The sequence below is a fragment of the Vulpes lagopus genome, chromosome 3 (genome assembly GCF_018345385.1).
Source record: "Vulpes lagopus strain Blue_001 chromosome 3, ASM1834538v1, whole genome shotgun sequence".
Taxonomy (NCBI): domain Eukaryota; kingdom Metazoa; phylum Chordata; class Mammalia; order Carnivora; family Canidae; genus Vulpes; species Vulpes lagopus.
Window position 1 is genome coordinate 65,322,571 of NC_054826.1, and position 17,215 is coordinate 65,339,785.

The following is a 17,215-nucleotide window of genomic DNA, read 5'->3' on the forward strand; positions in this document are numbered from 1 at the left end:
GATGACAACTACTAAGGTCTCTTTGCTACTACTCAACTCTGCCCTTGTAGCTCAAAAGCTGCCATAGTACATAAACCAGTGGCGAGCCAGGAGGGCATAGTTTACTGATCCTTGCTCAAGACTTTTGTTTCTATTTTTTGTGTTACCTTAGTAAGGTATGTGGATTATACAGTTCCAAAGCCCTTGCATGTCTGAGAATATCTTCTGTCACTGATGTAGGTAAATGATGAATTCATTTGGATGTAATTCCTAGAAGACAATTGTTTTCCCTCAAGGTTTTATAGAACTTGCTGTAGTGTTCAAGTGTTAGGGACAATTGTGATACAACATATTACTTCTTTTTTTATGATAAATAATGTTTTTTATTCCTGGATGGCCGAAGATTTCTGTTTCTTTATCCCTGGCATTTGTCATTTCACCAGGGGAACTATTTTTCTATTCTGGTTAAAACAACAAGGCTAAGAAGAAAAACTAGATTGATGTACCATGAACTTTGGCTATGTCAGATTGCCTTATTGTCTGGTTTTCATCCACTAAGGACATTTTCTATATATATTGTATTTCAAAAGTTAGCAATGAATTTTTTTTTACCTTATTGTTTTGAATTTCGTATGATGTGGTTTGGTATTTTAAGTGGCAGAATGAATGTTCACTGTTCATATTATATAGTTTGGTTCCTCTTTAACGGAAGCATACAGCTGCACAACCACAGAAAACATATTCTGGAGAGGCACCTGGGTGGCTCTGTCAGTAAAGGCCCCTGAGATTGAGCCCCTGCATCCAGCTCTGTGCTCAGTGGGGTGTCTGCTTGAGATTCTCTCTCTCTCCCTCTGCAACTCCTCCCCCCACCCACTCCTGCCCTCTTGCAGCCAAATAAATAAATAAATAAATAAATAAATAAATAAAATCTTAAAAAAAAAGAAAGAAAACATTCAGGAAACAATCTGATTAAATTACTTCATTTGAGCTTTATTAAAACACTAAATGGTAAAGAACTAAAGTTTATAGTATAGTCAAACTCATTACAGTGTTTTAAATTGTAATTCTAGTATAACCCACAGAAAAAAAAACCTTGATTTTAACTATTTCATAACAGTGTCTATGATATTTCACAGTAACTGGTTATGAGCCAAGTATAGTCCATGTGGATATTTTTAATTTGCCATTCTGTATCTTGTATTTCAAGAATAATTGTTTGCCCAATTTCACAGCAGAATCCCATAGTTATTCTCATCAACTCTATTGACTTCAGATGGCAAGATTAATAGTTGATATTTTGGTCAGTAGATAATTCTACAAGACAAAGATGAGGGGAAGCCTGACAATAAGATTTCTGAGTTATACTTTCTGAGCAGAAAGTATAATAGTTAAATTTTTGAGCCACTGATATTCTTATCATGCCCTACTTCACATAAATATGCCTTTACAACCAGCTAACTATAAAATATGTAACTTTATAAAAAGAAGTTTTCCTTGACTTTGTACTTACCATTTGTCATTCTTTAAGCCTTTCATATTTTTCAAATATTTGCAGCCTTTATTATTATAATGTGACACTTGCCATGAATTATTAGAAAAAGCTGAAAAGGCCATTATTATCATATTTACTACCTGAACAATAGTTACTAAGAGAAATGAAATCAGACTGATAAGGCAACTTATTGGTGAAAAGAAAACTACTCTGTTGCTGCTTAAGTGTGTTTAAAATAATTTTTAGAATATTTTCATTTTGTGTAGCACCCTTCTTCTGAAGCTAAATCATCCCAAGGAAATGTACAACTATAACACATTGTGCTATGGGAACTCTTCCCATTTCCTCTGTATAAAAGGCAGAAAGATTTCTTTCAGACTGCACATAACCATCAGACCTAGAAGAATTCAGGGAGGAATACTGTTTTAAAATCCGATCTTACAGGTTTTTCTCTCCTCTTTCCCCAAGCCTAGTATTATCATAGCAAGCAAGACACTAAGCCTTCATATAAGAGGAATGCTAGTACATTAGTCTGCAAAGAAACAGTCTTGTTGTTTCTAGAAAGGATACATCATTCCAGAATTAGCTATGTTTAAGATATTCTGTATTCATGGGAGGCATTGACCATCTGAAGTACCCCAGAGGAGTGCTGTTGAATGCTGAATTCTGGAAGCAAATTCTGAGAAACCGTAGTAGAGATGTGATAATATGTTTTTATGTATTCAGAAGGCCGTCATAGAGATGGGGAAGCAGATTTATGTTTTTATCTCTGTAATAAATTAAACCAGGACAGTTTGTAGGAGCTACACAAAATTAGATTTGTATTCTGTATGAGAAGAAAAGCTCAATTAATACGGCCAACGATGGTTAGACTTTAGAAAGGGTGACCTTTCTCTCCCAGAAATAATCAGAGGCTATGTGATCATCATTACAAATTCAGTAGGCAAATTCATCATTAAATAGAGGTTCATCATAATCTAAAAGTTTTTTCCTAACTCAGAATTCTCTGATATTGCATATTAATTACCTCATTTATCCTATAGCCTCATTTTATAACAAGAATAGTGCAGGTAGGAATTCTGTGGTAGGAGAATCAAACCAACAGGAAATAAGAATCCAACCTGCTCATGTTTTTGTTTATTCTGTCAGTACTACCAAAAAAGAATTTAAGGCATAATGACGCATGTTGTTGGAAGAGCCAGAATTAGAGCCTTAGTCTTGTGCCTTTTCTATTAAAAAACAGTAAGCAAAACAGTCATGAGGGTCTTGAGACAGCTAGTGTCATTGCTGTCTGATTATTTGACTTACTACACATAGACAAAGATGCTTTTTTTTCTTATTATAAAATGAAGCAGAAAAATCTATTGTGCTTCCAGGAACAATTGAGTCGTTATTGTTATCACTGTTGTTAATAGTAGAATAATATCAACACAGGTTCTTAACTAGAACAGACCTAATGGATCTCCATTCCTAGTAGCAAAGATTGTCATGGAATTCTGAGCAAAAGATGTACAGTTATGAACTTTGTATAGAATCTTACTGTTTTAATCAGTTCCAACATATGCTATCCTTTGGAAATCATTGTACAGGAAAAAGATTATGTCATTAATGCAGTGGGGGAAAGCTTCATTGTTCACTCTGTAAGTAGCCTGGAATTCAAAAGAATTCCTCTCTCAGTTCCTAACTCACAAATAGGTTGTGAGTTAGCAGAAACCCTGGACACCTTAAAGCTTTCCAGAACAGCTAGATGTAAAAATTATACTGAAGGACACCTGGGTGGTTCAGTTAGTTGAGCATCCAACTCTTGATTTCAGCTCAGGTCGTGATCTCAGGGTTCCTGGGATTGAACCCCACATCACATTAGCCTCCATGCTCAGCAGCGAGTCTGCCTCAGGATTCTCTCCCCCTGCCCCTCCCACTACTCTCTCCCTCTCCTCAAATAAACACACCTTTGAAGAAAAGTATATATATACGTATATATTACTCTGAGGCCTACTTTTAAAGGGAGACAAGGCAGTAGAAGAAACATGATAAGCGGGGATCCCTGGGTGGCTCAGTGGTTTGGCGCCTGCCTTTGGCCCAGGGCGCGATCCTGGAGTCCCGGGATCGAGTTCCGCATCAGGCTCCCGGCGTGGAGCCTGCTTCTCCCTCTGCCTGTGTCTCTGCCTCCCTCTCTCTCTCTCTCTCTCTCTCTCTCTCTCTCTGTCTCTGTCTATCATAAATAAATAAATAAAGCTTTAAAAAAAAAAAGAAACATGATAAGCAAATGAAGATTGAACAGGCTAAAAGAGCTATTCTGGAAGAACCTTTCCTGATAGACTGGTGAGGCCTTGAGAGCATACAAGGCTGCTGCCCTGACGTGCCTCATTTTGACCAGCACACTAGAAGCTCAGCCCCTAGAGTACTGTCAGTGCCTATGCTTTAATGAGCACTCTAAGTAGCTCCACATAAAGCAGATACTCTGTTTGAAAGTAAGCCAGGATCAAGAGATATAGAAAGCTCAAGAAGTACAAGGTGTACTTTGGTAAAATGAATTTAACCTTAGTTGTAGGAGGACATATAAACTATGATTTGCTAAAATAACTCAGTCATTTCAATGATGACTGTGCCTTCACAAAATTCACAGGACAGTGAGAATAAACTATGATGATAAAGCTAAAATTTTAAGCACCCTGTGCACCTCTGTAATCAGTGGAGATAGGGAATGGGAACACTGCTTTAATTCTTGAGCTTTAATTCAACATACTGACTGGGTCTTGCCAATTTTTTCCCCATTTGTGTTCCTTTGGACTGTATTCCTCCTGATGTGACCTCCTCTGTCACTGCTTCCTTTCTCCTTCCTTTTACTTAAATATTGGCTTCCAGCTCCACCTTCTCCTCAGCCTCCACTTCTCCGTGGGCACCCTCACTTCAAGCTGTGTGCCAGCGACTGCCAGCTTTCACCTTTCTTGTCTAAGTTTTAGACCCATGTTTCCTACTATCTCAGCGGTTTCAACTGCATAGGCTGTGGACCCCTTGAATTCAGCAGGTCTGGTCTGAATTCCTTTTATTTCTCAAACGTTTTACATCCATTTCAGCTCTGGGTTAATGACACACAAGCTACCCAGTAGCCTAAGCTACCCTGTCAGCCTTTTTAACTCTCAACTCTTCACAGCTAATTAATCATTAAGTTGCATAATTCCACCTCCTTATTTCAAATTTGTTTCTTCCTCTCCATCACCACTGCCATTACCTCAGTTCACATTTTCAACCTTTACAAGAGCTGTGATCTTTTCTGAAGCTGGTTCTTGTTTTCTAACATCCTTCAATTCATGCTGTAGCCAGAGAAATCCTTTATAAATGCCTGTTCGATGGTGTTGCACCCCCACTGAAAACTTTCAACAGCTTTATATTTTCTGCATTTGTTAAAATCTCAGGTATCTACAAGGAATAGGCAAATAATGTATTTGAAAGAAGTGGGCCGAGTGTGAGACAATATGGGGAGAATAGCAGAATGCATTCCTGCCTAAAGCAATTCATATTCAGAATTTTTTAAAACATGTGACAAACCTATTTGAGAATCTATTGTTGCTATGGGTTTCCAGTTAGTGCAGCCAAGTCTAACATATGAACATGGCATATGCAATATTTCTCTTATGTCAGGTATGTCCTTGAGATGAACAGCTTGGAACTCAGCTATTGCAGAGACTGATCTAATCAGTGAGTCATGTTTTGGTTTGGTTTCGTTTCTAGCTTAAAACATATCAGAATAGAGTATGTGTGTATTACTGTTAAGAACCACTATCTTCCTATTGGATGCCATGGAGCATAATGAAACAGTCTATTGCCTCTGGAGTCAGTGCTAACCTAGGTTCACATAACAGTTTGCCACATATTAGCTGTGTAATTTTGAGCTAGTCATTTATGGCTTTGAGCTCCAATTTCCTACCCTGTTTAAAAAATAAAGAGAAACCTTTAGGGTTGAGCATACAAAATCAGATAATTATTGAGCTTTAAATTATTGTGCTCAATGCTTGGCATAGTAACTCTTCAGTAAAAGCACCCAGACAAGTAGGAAAAATTTAAGAAGTGACAAGGAATATACAAAAATTTCCTCATCAGTGTCCTTTACAGCAATGGTATTTGTGGCCTAAAGGAGAGCAAACCTGTTGGAAGAAGCCATTATCAAGTAAGGCAGGCAATTGGAAGCTGACAAACACATGATTCACCCAGGCAACCAAAAACCAGGAGCTCACCAGTCTGTCTGGCTAGCTAGCTAAAAATGGAATATAACCTTACAAGATATTACTATTGACAAATATGTGAGCAAGACGGAAATATAGATTACCTGTAATTATGCATAATGTACTAAGCCCTTTTTACTTTTCTTGTTCATGAATAATCTTTTAAATTAAAAAAAATGATGTTAACTGAAAATTTCATTCAATAGTATTAGCATATATAGGATATTTTATTTTGGTTTATTCTCTACATCTATATAAATTTGAAATACTGAGAGAAGGAAGTAAACAACTTTGTTTTCTTTGCCAGAACATTTTGCATGGTGAGGAAGGAGGGACATTATATTTTATTCTAATGTACAAGCATGTTAATTATATTTATATTATAGTGATTGATCTAGGAACACTAAAATGTCTTGAGCTTTTACTATTCAATTAAGGGAAAGAAAATATATGCCCTCATCTTCTTAAGCTTTGCATTTTTCACTTTGTTTTTTAAACTTCAGCTTTATTTTAGTATTTACATATACATATACTTTGCTCAGTAATTTGTGTACCCAGCTGACATGGTTGAAATAGGAGGTTGAGTAGTATCCTCTTCTGCCTATAGATAATAACCTAATGGCTGAATGACATCTACTGAACTCCTGATTACACTTAAAATGGAGAGACTAGAAGACCAAAGTAGAAATCTAGCTTTTTTTTTTTTTTTTTTTTACATCTCTTTATTTGTTTTAGAAAGAAAGAGAGCGAGCAGGCACACATGCATGAGCAGGGGAAGGGGCAGAGGGAGAGTAAGAAGCAGAATCCCTGCTGAGTGTGGAGCCAAATGTCACCAAATCCCACAACCTAGAAATCACGACCTGAGCTGAAGCCAGGAGCCAGGTGCTCAGCCAACTGAGCCATCCAGGTGCCCCAAAATCTAGCTGGTTTTTAAAAGGCAAGACAAAGACTTAGAGTTTCAGCCTCTTACTTTCTAAGCCTCTACTTATAAGCAGACTTTCATGCCCAGATAAAAAATACTATATTTAAGTAACAGAGCAACTTTAATATGATACAGTTAAGAGGATGGCTTCTAAGAAAGCAAAGCTGACATATCTAGGAGATTAATGGTGAAACTCAAGAAACAAGTGCTGTCTTTACTGGCCATAGTTAAGTTTGTCTTTCAGTTTTAAGGAGTACTGCTGCAGGGATCCCTGGGTGGCGCAGCGGTTTAGCGCCTGCCTTTGGCCCAGGGCGCGATCCTGGAGACCCGGGATCGAATCCCACGTCGGCCTCCCGGTGCATGGAGCCTGCTTCTCCCTCTGCCTGTGTCTCTGCCTCTCTCTCTCTCTCTCTCTCTCTGTGACTATCATAAATAAATAAAAATTTAAAAAAAAAAAAAAAAAAAGGAGTACTGCTGCAAGATTGATCTAGGTAAGTATGGTAGCATTCTGTGACTTGATAATACATTTTAGTGTTTAACCATCTGTTTTTCTTAAAGGAGTGATTTTTTAATTTTTAGTCAATGCCTTCTAAATATTTTTCTTTCTTCCCTCTCTTTCTTCTTCTCCTTCCCTCTCCTTCTTCTCCTTCCCTCTCATCCTTTCCTTCCTTTCTACTTGCAGCTCCTCAGAGAAATTTTGAAATTGCCTTCAAGATGTTTGACTTGAATGGAGATGGAGAAGTAGACATGGAGGAGTTTGAACAGGCAAGTTATCCTGGAAAGTTCCTTTAAGTACATTAATATTTAATACATTTCCATGTGACTTGGAGTTATTTTGGTCTTGGTCAGCATACTCAGGTGCTATCCAATTTTTGAAATACTTAATGTGTCATTTCTGCGCTTTTAACAAGTGGGTTTTATTTATTTATTTTTTTTACTCTAAGTGTAAGGAGTTATTTGAGCATATGATTAAGGTCAAAGTTGTTCCAGTTCCCCAATATGGATTAGACTGTGACGCTGAGATGAAATTCATCATGTGTTTAGTCACTTTTTATTAAACACTTCCTTTGTGCCAGTAATTCCAGAATATAAAGATGAATGACATATGTTCTGAAAGGATTTCTGTAAGAAAAGGAAAAATGGTACCATGCCTTTGACCGTGTAGCAGGTCCAAGCTATAGATATATACAGTTTTTGATGAGTCCCAGAGTCCCAGGAAGAGATTACATTTCCATAAAATTTCTATCATTGATGGGCCATAATACTTCTCTAGATACAATTACTATGATTGTCAAAATGACTTCAAAATAAAACAAACTGAAACAAAAAATATATATGTACGAGGGAGAAAGTATGAGGAACAAATATCTTTAAATAAGAAATACACATCCTACAAAATTTGATATGTTTGTATTTTCATTATTATTCAGTTTGAAATATTTTCTACTTCACAGTCTCTTTTTTGATCCCTCAATTGCTTAGAAGCCGGCTGTTCCTCTGCTCTCTGTCAAATAAATAAATAAAATCTTTTTTTAAAAAGTATATTGTTTAATTTCCAAGCTTTGAGGTTTTGTTCTTTTAGTTATCTTACTGCTACTGATATCTAATTTAATTACATTGTGCTTAGAAAACATACTGTGCATGATTTAATCCTTATTTTAAATGTATTGAGCCTTTTTTTTATGGAACTGCATTTGATCTATCTTGATAAGCATCAATGTGTCTTCTTAAAGAACATGTATTCTGCAGTTATTGAGTATGGCGTTTTATAAACGTCAATTCTGTCTAGCACCTGGGTGGCTCAGTCAGTTGAGCGTCTGTCCTCAGGTCATGATCCAAAGTCCCACATCTGACTTCCTGCTCGGCAGGGAGTTTGCTTTTCCCTTACCTGCTCACACTCGAGTGCATGCTCTCTCTTCCTCTCTCTGTCAAATAAATAAATAAAATCTTTATTTTTAACAAACTATTTTATTTATCTATTTGACAGAGAGAGAGAGAGCACAAGCAGGGAGGGTGGCAGGCAGGGGGAGAGGGAGATGGGGGGCTTGATGCCAGGACTCTGAGATCATGACCTGAGCCAAAGGCTGCCACTTAACCAAATGAGCCACCTAGGTGCCCCATAAATCTTTAAATGTCAATTCAGTCAAGTTGGTTGACAGTGTTGTTCAGATATTGTTTGTCCTTACTGATTTTCTTTTTTTTTTTAAATTAATTTTTATTGGTGTTCAATTTACCAACGTACAGAAAAACACCCAGTGCTCATCCCGTCAAGTGTCCGCCTCAGTGCCCGTCACCCATTCCCCTCCAACACCCGCCCTCCTCCCCTTCCACCACCCCCAGTTCGTTTCCCAGAGTTAGGAATCTTTATGTTCTGTCTCCCTTCCTCATATTTCCCAACATTTCTTTTCCCTTCCTTTATATTCCCTTTCACTATTATTTATATTCCCCAAATGAATGAGAACATACACTGTTTGTCCTTCTCCGATTGACTTATTTCACTCAGCATAATACCCTCCAGTTCCATCCACGTTGAAGCAAATGGTGGGTATTTGTCGTTTCTAATTGCTGAGTAATATTCCATTGTATACATAAACCACATCTTCTTTATCCATTCATCTTTCGATGGACACCGAGGCTCCTTCCACAGTTTGGCTATTGTGGCCATTGCTGCTAGAAACATCGGGGTGCAGGTGTCCCGACGTTTCATTGCATCTGAATCTTTGGGGTAAATCCCCAACAGTGCAATTGCTGGGTCGTAGGGCAGGTCTATTTTTAACTCTTTGAGGAACCTCCATACAGTTTTCCAGAGTGGCCGCACCAGTTCACATTCCCACCAACAGTGTAAGAGGGTTCCCTTTTCTCCTCATCCTCTCCAACATTTGTTGTTTCCTGCCTTGTTAATTTTCCCCATTCTCACTGGTGCGAGGTGGTATCTCATTGTGGTTTTGATTTGTATTTCCCTGATGGCAAGTGATGCAGAGCATTTTCTCATGTGCGTGTTGGCCATGTCCATGTCTTCCTCTGTGAGATTTCTGTTCATGTCTTTTGCCCATTTCATGATTGGATTGTTTGTTTCTTTGGTGTTGAGTTTAATAAGTTCTTTATAGATTTTGGAAACTAGCCCTTTATCTGATACGTCATTTGCAAATATCTTCTCCCATTCTGTAGGTTGTCTTTTAGTTTTGTTGACTGTATCCTTTGCTGTGCAAAAGCTTCTTATCTTGATGAAGTCCCAATAGTTCATTTTTGCCTTACTGATTTTCTTTAACGTAGTCATTCTAGCAGTTTTTTGAGATGGAGTTGTTAAAATCTCCAACTATAACTATGCAGTTGTTTGTTTCTCCTTAATTCTTTTGATTTTAGCTTTATGTATTTTGACATTCTCTGTACATTTTTGATTGTTAGGTTTTCCTCACGAATCAATCCTGTTATAATTATGATATGTCACTCTTTATCTTTGGTAATACTCTATCTTAAAATCTACTTTGTGTGATTTTAATATAGCAACTCCAGCTATGCCACTATTTGCATGTATGTCTTTTTTTTTCATCCATACTTTAAATATAGCTGTGTCCTTATATTTAAAGTGCATCTTTTATAAATAGCATTAGTTAGTTCTTGTTCTTTTTTAATCTATTCAGACAGTCTTTGCCTTTTTTTTCAGTCTTTGCCTTTTAATTGCAGTACTTAGTCCATTAACATTTAACATAATTACTAGTTACATAATTTATCAATAATGTATGATGTATGTATGCAATTTATCAATGATATATGTAATTTTTATATAATCTAATTGGAATTAGACCAACATTTTTGCCGTTTGTTTTCTGTTTGTTCTTTCAGATTTTTGTTCCTCACTTTTTTGAGATTAAATATTTTTCCAAGAACTCTGGTTTATCTAGAATTTTAGCTGTACCTTTTTGCACTATTTTTATAGTGGTTGCTCTAGGGAGTACAACATAGATTATTAAATATACATAATCTACTTAAAATTAGTATTCACATGAAAGGTAGAAACATTGCTGGAGTACCTGGATGTTGCAGTCGGTTAAGCATCCACCTCTTGGTTTCAACTCAGATTATGATCTCAGGGTGGCGAGATCAGGTTCTGTGTTGAGCTCTGCACCTAGCATGGGGTCTTCTTGAGATTCTCTCTCCCTCTCCCTTTGCCCTTCCTCCTGCTCACTCACTCTCTCTTTCTCAAATAAATAAATAAAAATGTAGAAACTTTGCAACCTAAAGTTTTATTTGCCTCTTCTCCATCCTTTATGCTATAGTTGTTCTGTGTATTATATCTACAGACATTATAAGCCTCATAATAATTTTTGTAATTTTTGCTTTAACAATCATGTTTTTGAAAGAAAATAAGAGAAAAAATAGTTTGTTATATTTACCATTCTGATGCCCTGTATTCCTTCCTGAATATCCTGGTTTCCATATGGTATTTATTTCCATTCAATTGGAAAAACTTTTTTTCAAAGGTTTATTTTATTTACTATAGAGATGGGGGAGAGGAGCAAAGAAAGGAGGAGAAGGAGTCTTAAGCAGACTCCATACTGAACATGGAGCCGGATGCAGGGCTCCATCTCATGACCCTGAGATAATGACCTCAGCCAAAACCAAGAGTCCAATGTTTAACCCCCTATGCCACCCAGGTGCCCCAGAAAAACTTTGTTTTCCATTTTTTGTAGGATACATGTGTTGGTGCTGAATTAATTTATATCACCATTATTTAGGGAAGGAAGTTCTGGGTTTAGAGTTCTAGATGTAGATGTAAAATTCTCAGTTGTTGTTTCACTGTTTCTGTTTTCTTCTGATTAAAAAAAATCTGTCAATTTAAATCATTGGTGCTCTATTTACAATATGTTGTTTTCTCTCTCTGCTTTCTAGATTTTCTCTTTATAATTGATTTTCTAGAAATTTGATTACAGTGTGCCTCACTGTGGTTTTTTTTTTTTTGTGGTTTTCTTTATATTTATCCTTTTTAGTATTTGATGAGCTATTTATATATTTGAATTTTTATGATTTTTATCAAATTTGAGAAATTTCTGGCCACTATGTCTTAAAAATTTTTTGGCCCCATTCTCTCTTACCTCTGTCTTCCAGTAATATAAATGTTAAGACCATATGTGATATTGCATCACAAATCTCTAAAGCTCTATTATTTTTTTTTCAAACTTTTTTCCTTTCTGCTATTCAAACTGTATAGTTTTTATTGATTTATCTTCATATTCACCGACTTTATTTGGTCAATTCTACTATTAAGCTTATCTAAAAAAAAAGCTTATCTAGTAAATTTTTATTTCAGATATTGCATTTTTCAGTTCTAGAACTTTTTTTTAAGATTTTATTTATTTATTCATGAGAGAGAGAGAGAGAGAGAGAGAGGCAAAGACACAGGCAGAGGGAGAAGCAGGCTCCATGCAGGGAATCCAACATGGTACTCAATCCCGGGTCTCCAGGATCATGCCCTGGACTGAAGGTGGCGCTAAACCGCTGAGCCACCTGGGCTGCCCTAGAACTTATATTTTATTTTTGATACAGTTTACCTTCTCATCTGAAATTTCCTAATTTTTCCTCATTCATAAGCATATATTGTGCTCTTGACCATTATTATTTAACTTTTAAAATTCTTGTCTACTAATTTGCAGTATCTTGATAATCTTGGAATTGATCTCCATTAATTGCCTTTTTCTCTTGAAGATGAGCTAAATTTTCGCATTCCTTCATATTTTAAGTAATTTTGGATTTTTGATTTTTGTCTAGATATTATAAATGACATGTTGACTTTAGATTTTGTTATATTCATCTGAAGAGTATTAGTGTTTTGTTTTAGCAGGCAATTAGCTCAACTTAACCTTTCAGAAGCAATATAGCCATAACTTCCCTACTCCTATTACAGATACTAAACACTATATTTGAATTTAGAGCAGATGGGTCCTGGGTGGGTGTAGGTGGCTCAGTTGATTAAGCATCTGACTTGGGCTCAGGTAATGATCTCACAGTCCTGGGATCAAGCCCCATGTGGGGGTGGGGGTGGGGGGGGAGTTCTTGCTCAGCAGGGAGCCTGCTTGTCCTTCTCCCTCGGCCCCTCCCTCTGCTCATGGTCTCTTTTTCAAGTAAATGGAGCAGATCTGTCTTATTTCTGTTATTGATGGTGATATGCAGAATGACTTGGAACAGCCACTTCATCATTCATTCACTTGTTAGAGAAGGGCATGTTATTTCATCTAATGTGATCCCTTAATAACTAGCTTTCTTACACTTAATATTGGTCACTAGGAATCTTAATGTAAAAACTCTTAGACCAAAAACAAAACATAATTATAATGTACATTGTGAACAAATGGCTCTCTTTAGAAGTTTCTCTGCTTCATCCTTATGTATTTTACATTCTTGGGAAATAAAATTTATTAAGTTGAGAATGCTCTAGGATTCCAAACATTCAAATTTTGCACTGATTTCCCAGGTAAACAGGTATTTTCTTAACACTATTTTTGTCAAGCTTCTAAAAAAGTTAAACAGAAGCAAGAAAAGGACCTCACATATTTTGAAGTTAATGTTGCACAAAGCAACAATTAGTTAAGCATCTGTTTCTGGCCCAGGTCATGATCCTGGGTCCTGGGATCAAACCTCACATCAAGCTCCCTGTTCAGTGGGAAGCACACAAAATCTAGTGATACATACCTTTTTTTAAAAAAAGTTTTTAGGGCAGCCCGGGTGGCTCAGCAGTTTAGCGCCACCTTCAGCCCAGGGCGTGATCCCGGAGACCCAGGATCAAGTCCCATGTTGGGCTCCCCACATGGAGCCTGCTTCTCCCTCCGCCTGTGTCTGCCTCTCTCTCTCTCTCTCTCATGAAGAAATAAATAAAATCTTAAGTTTTTAAAGAATGCTCATTATAAATAGTAGTTTATATCTAATGAGATAGTATTTAGACTACACTACTATTAATCATTAATGAAGATGATATAGCATTAGTTAGTCAATTTTTCCTAAACTCCTTTTTCCCAGTCACTTACAAATACATTCTCAGCACCACACTCTTGAAGTTTCTCCCATAGGAAGAGTATAAGCTGCAATATTACAGCCACAGGCAAAATTTAAATCATTGCAGGTTCTCAATACTGGTTCATCACTGCTGTTGGAAAATTCTTCAGTACTCACAATCAGGCAGATAAAATGACTTATGTATTGCCTTCAAAATAATAACAAAAAATGTTCTGATTATCCTGTATTCAATTTAAAGTCTAAAAACCTTCAATCCAAGAAATCATACCAAAACCACGTATGATACTAACCTAGATTTGAAGACTTAGAGATAATAGACTCTAACTGACTTTTCCAGTGAGACAGGTAAGGCCCGAAGAGTTTTAATGACCTGCAAAATTCTGCTCTCATAAATTCTCTCTCAGAACTGCAGAATCAGACCCTATGTCTCCTAATTCCTTATCTCATGTCTTTCCATTATACTACTCCACTGTTTATACAGCCACTTAACTTAAATCTTCTTTATGGTCACAAATAATAAATAAAATACATGAGACATTTAACTAAGGTAAATCTGTTGTTTCAACTCTCAAGTTTTTAAGTGTTAGGCTTTTCTAATTTGGCAATTTAAAAAAATCAGCCACAAAGCTGTATGTATTGTTTATTTATATAACACACCCTTATTATTTATCTTTACATATCCCAATTTTAATAATTCTGAATAGTTGCTGTTTTAGCTTGTATAAAGAGGTAGAAAAGACTGCAGGAACTAGTAAAAAAAAAAAAAAAACATAAAACAAAAGCTACAATAATCATAGACTTGCTTCAAAAAGCTCATTTATATATAGGCCAGGGTTGCTAGTTCCAAACCTTATCCTTTCTCAAAAAAGCTCATTTAAAACTTCTCAAAGCTGGTACCTAGGTAGTCAGTCAGTTAAGCATCCAATTTTCATTTTGGCTCAGGTCATGATATAATGGGTCATGGGATCAAGCCAGGTGTGGGTCTCTGCGTTCAGTAGGGAGTCTGCTTGAGATTCTCTTTGCCTCTCCTTCCTTCTTTCCCCCTACTCGCATGCATGCTCTCTCTCTCGAATAAATAAATCTTTTTAAAAAATCTCAAGGATTAAACTAATTCCCCAGCTTTTCTTGGGAAATTATTTTGTACCAACTTTGTATTTCATTTATCATTCTAATAAATGTGTTATCTCTCTTAGGTGTCACTATTTGCCTATAGCTATGCTGCTGCTTATCATAACTAGAGTCAGTAGTGAGAAGTATGAAGTTTTTAAAAGTCTCCTGCAATATGGAATGTATTACTGTGAAGTTGATCGTTATTTTAGTGTTTTGTGAGAGGTTTTGAAGCTCAGAAACGTATGCTCTTTTTTTATTTTTTATTTTTTTATTTTTTTTGTATGCTCTTTTCTGAAGAGAGATTTTTAAAAGTATATCAGTTATAAAGATCTCAGGCATCTGTATTAGAATCATGGTTCCACTACTTGCTAGCTACTTGACCTTGAACAAGTTATTAAACACTATGTGCCTCAAATTCCTCATCTGTAAAATGAGGATAATCTTAGGACTTAATAGGATTGTGAGCATTAAAAGAGAATTGTAGGATAGTGTAGGCAAATAAATAATAGTTATTGATCTTACTTTCATATGTTTTTGTACTTTGTAATGTTTTTCTGATGGGGGTTTGCTTCTCTTCTAGGTTCAGAGCATCATTCGCTCCCAAACCAGTATGGGTATGCGTCACAGAGATCGTCCTACTACTGGTAACACTCTAAAGTCTGGCTTGTGTTCAGCCCTCACAACCTACTTCTTTGGAGCAGATCTTAAGGGGAAGCTGACGATCAAAAACTTCCTTGAATTTCAGCGTAAACTTCAGCATGATGTTCTGAAATTAGAGGTAGGTATTCCTTGGACTTGAAGAGATCAGGGCACCGTCCAGCACATAAGCACTTAGAGCCACTGAGTTGGGAGGGGCTGTATATAGACACTCTTTCAATCCGTCTCCAGCTGTGAGAACTGATTGGTTTGAACCTGACAGCAGATAGGAAATACTATGTTCTATGAAGAGGTTTGGAATAAGGTGGTTTTGGGACTGAAAACCAAAAAAGTCTAAATTGAAAATCTTAGGTGTCTTTGGATACTCAGCTTGAGGGAAAGAAAATTCAGGGGTCAGAGCAGTTCTCAACCTGAGCATGTATCCCCAGTTTTATGTTTATTTTGTAAAAGGCACCAGGAGGTAGAGATGAGGAGGGATAATAAGCAGAGCTTCCTTTGATAGTTTACAAAGGTGGAAACAGCTGGAAACAAAAATGTCAGAATAAAAATATATATGTTCAGTGTTGCAAAAATGTCATACTGTGTTTGGAGATTTTACTTTCCCAGTTATAGTTTAGACCATCATGCTGTTCAGTTCCTGGACATAGCTCTGTAAGAGCATTACCTTTCTCTATGTGTTTATTTAGTGAATTAAGTGTATTTGGGGTTAATTGGCTACAAAGTCTGTTCAATTCAAAACATTCATTAAATGCCTTCTAATGCACTTTGTTTTCTGAAAAAATGAAATCTTGTTTCTTAAGATTTTTAAAAATTCCTTTACATTGGTGTTTCTCAATTTCTTTTTTTTAGAAAATATTTAATATTATTTGAAATTTGAAAACATTAAATTACTATAACTAAAAACACATTCAAGTATTAAAGAAAAGCACTCCTTTGTTTTTCAAAATTCTGATAAGCTACTCCCACCGCTTCCACCCACTTAACTCAATTGAGACAGTTTGAAAAGTGACAACTGAATTCCTATTATTGATAAGAGCACTATTGAATGTTCATACGCCAGGAAGGAAGAAGTATGGATAATACTAAAAATCAGATCAAACTTTGAAAATGTGCTTTTGTACTTGTTTTTTGAAAATGGTGTAATTGATACTCAAAGAATTTACCTCAAAAGAACAAATTAATAGATCTCCACAATTCAGCCTTCTGGAGGTCAGTTCTTGGCCCCTATACTAAATGGTAAGTGCTATTTATATGTATGTATGTATATATGTATATGTGTGTGTGTACACAAATATATATAATGCATGAAAAGCAAAACTTTACGCTCCTAGGAGTCTCTGGCTGAGGCTGAGAATCAACCTGACATAAGATAGATTACTAGGAGAAAAGGATATAAATTTCTACACATACATGGGAACCCTCATAGGAAAATGAAAAACCCAAAGAAGTGGTTAGGCTTAAGAGAGTTTATATACTCAGTTGAACAAAGACAGGCAACTTATCTTTATGAAGCTTTGCATTATTATCCCCAGAGAAGGGCAAAGTTGAGAGTAATCTATACAAACAGACCATAGTTAAATAATTCTTATCTTCCTTTGGTCTCTCCATATATTTTAGTTACTTTTCTATAATTGCATGTCTTCATTTATTTCCTACTGGTATAGGAAGGACATCTTTCACATTGGAGTTTTATTTCCTGCTTTCAAGAGTCTACTAACTTTTGTGTAAGAATTGGTATGAAAAAAAAAAAAAAAAGAATTGGTATGTATTGGGATTCTAGACATATGCCTTGGTCCCACTGTACATAGCAGGAATGGTCTTTGG

The 17,215-nt window shown here is 36.3% G+C and overlaps 1 protein-coding gene across 6 annotated transcripts in view; it reads left to right on the forward strand.

The window, feature by feature from the left end:
• The window catches only part of MICU1 (mitochondrial calcium uptake 1), a 248,469-nt gene that overhangs the window by 156,628 nt on the left and 74,626 nt on the right, over nt 1–17,215 (forward strand). For all 6 annotated transcript variants that reach the window (XM_041748273.1, XM_041748278.1, XM_041748275.1 and 3 more), the window contains 2 exons: nt 7,299–7,381; nt 15,315–15,512. In XM_041748273.1, coding sequence (XP_041604207.1) covers nt 7,299–7,381; nt 15,315–15,512 — 281 coding nt within the window. The remainder of the gene's footprint in view (nt 1–7,298; nt 7,382–15,314; nt 15,513–17,215) is intronic.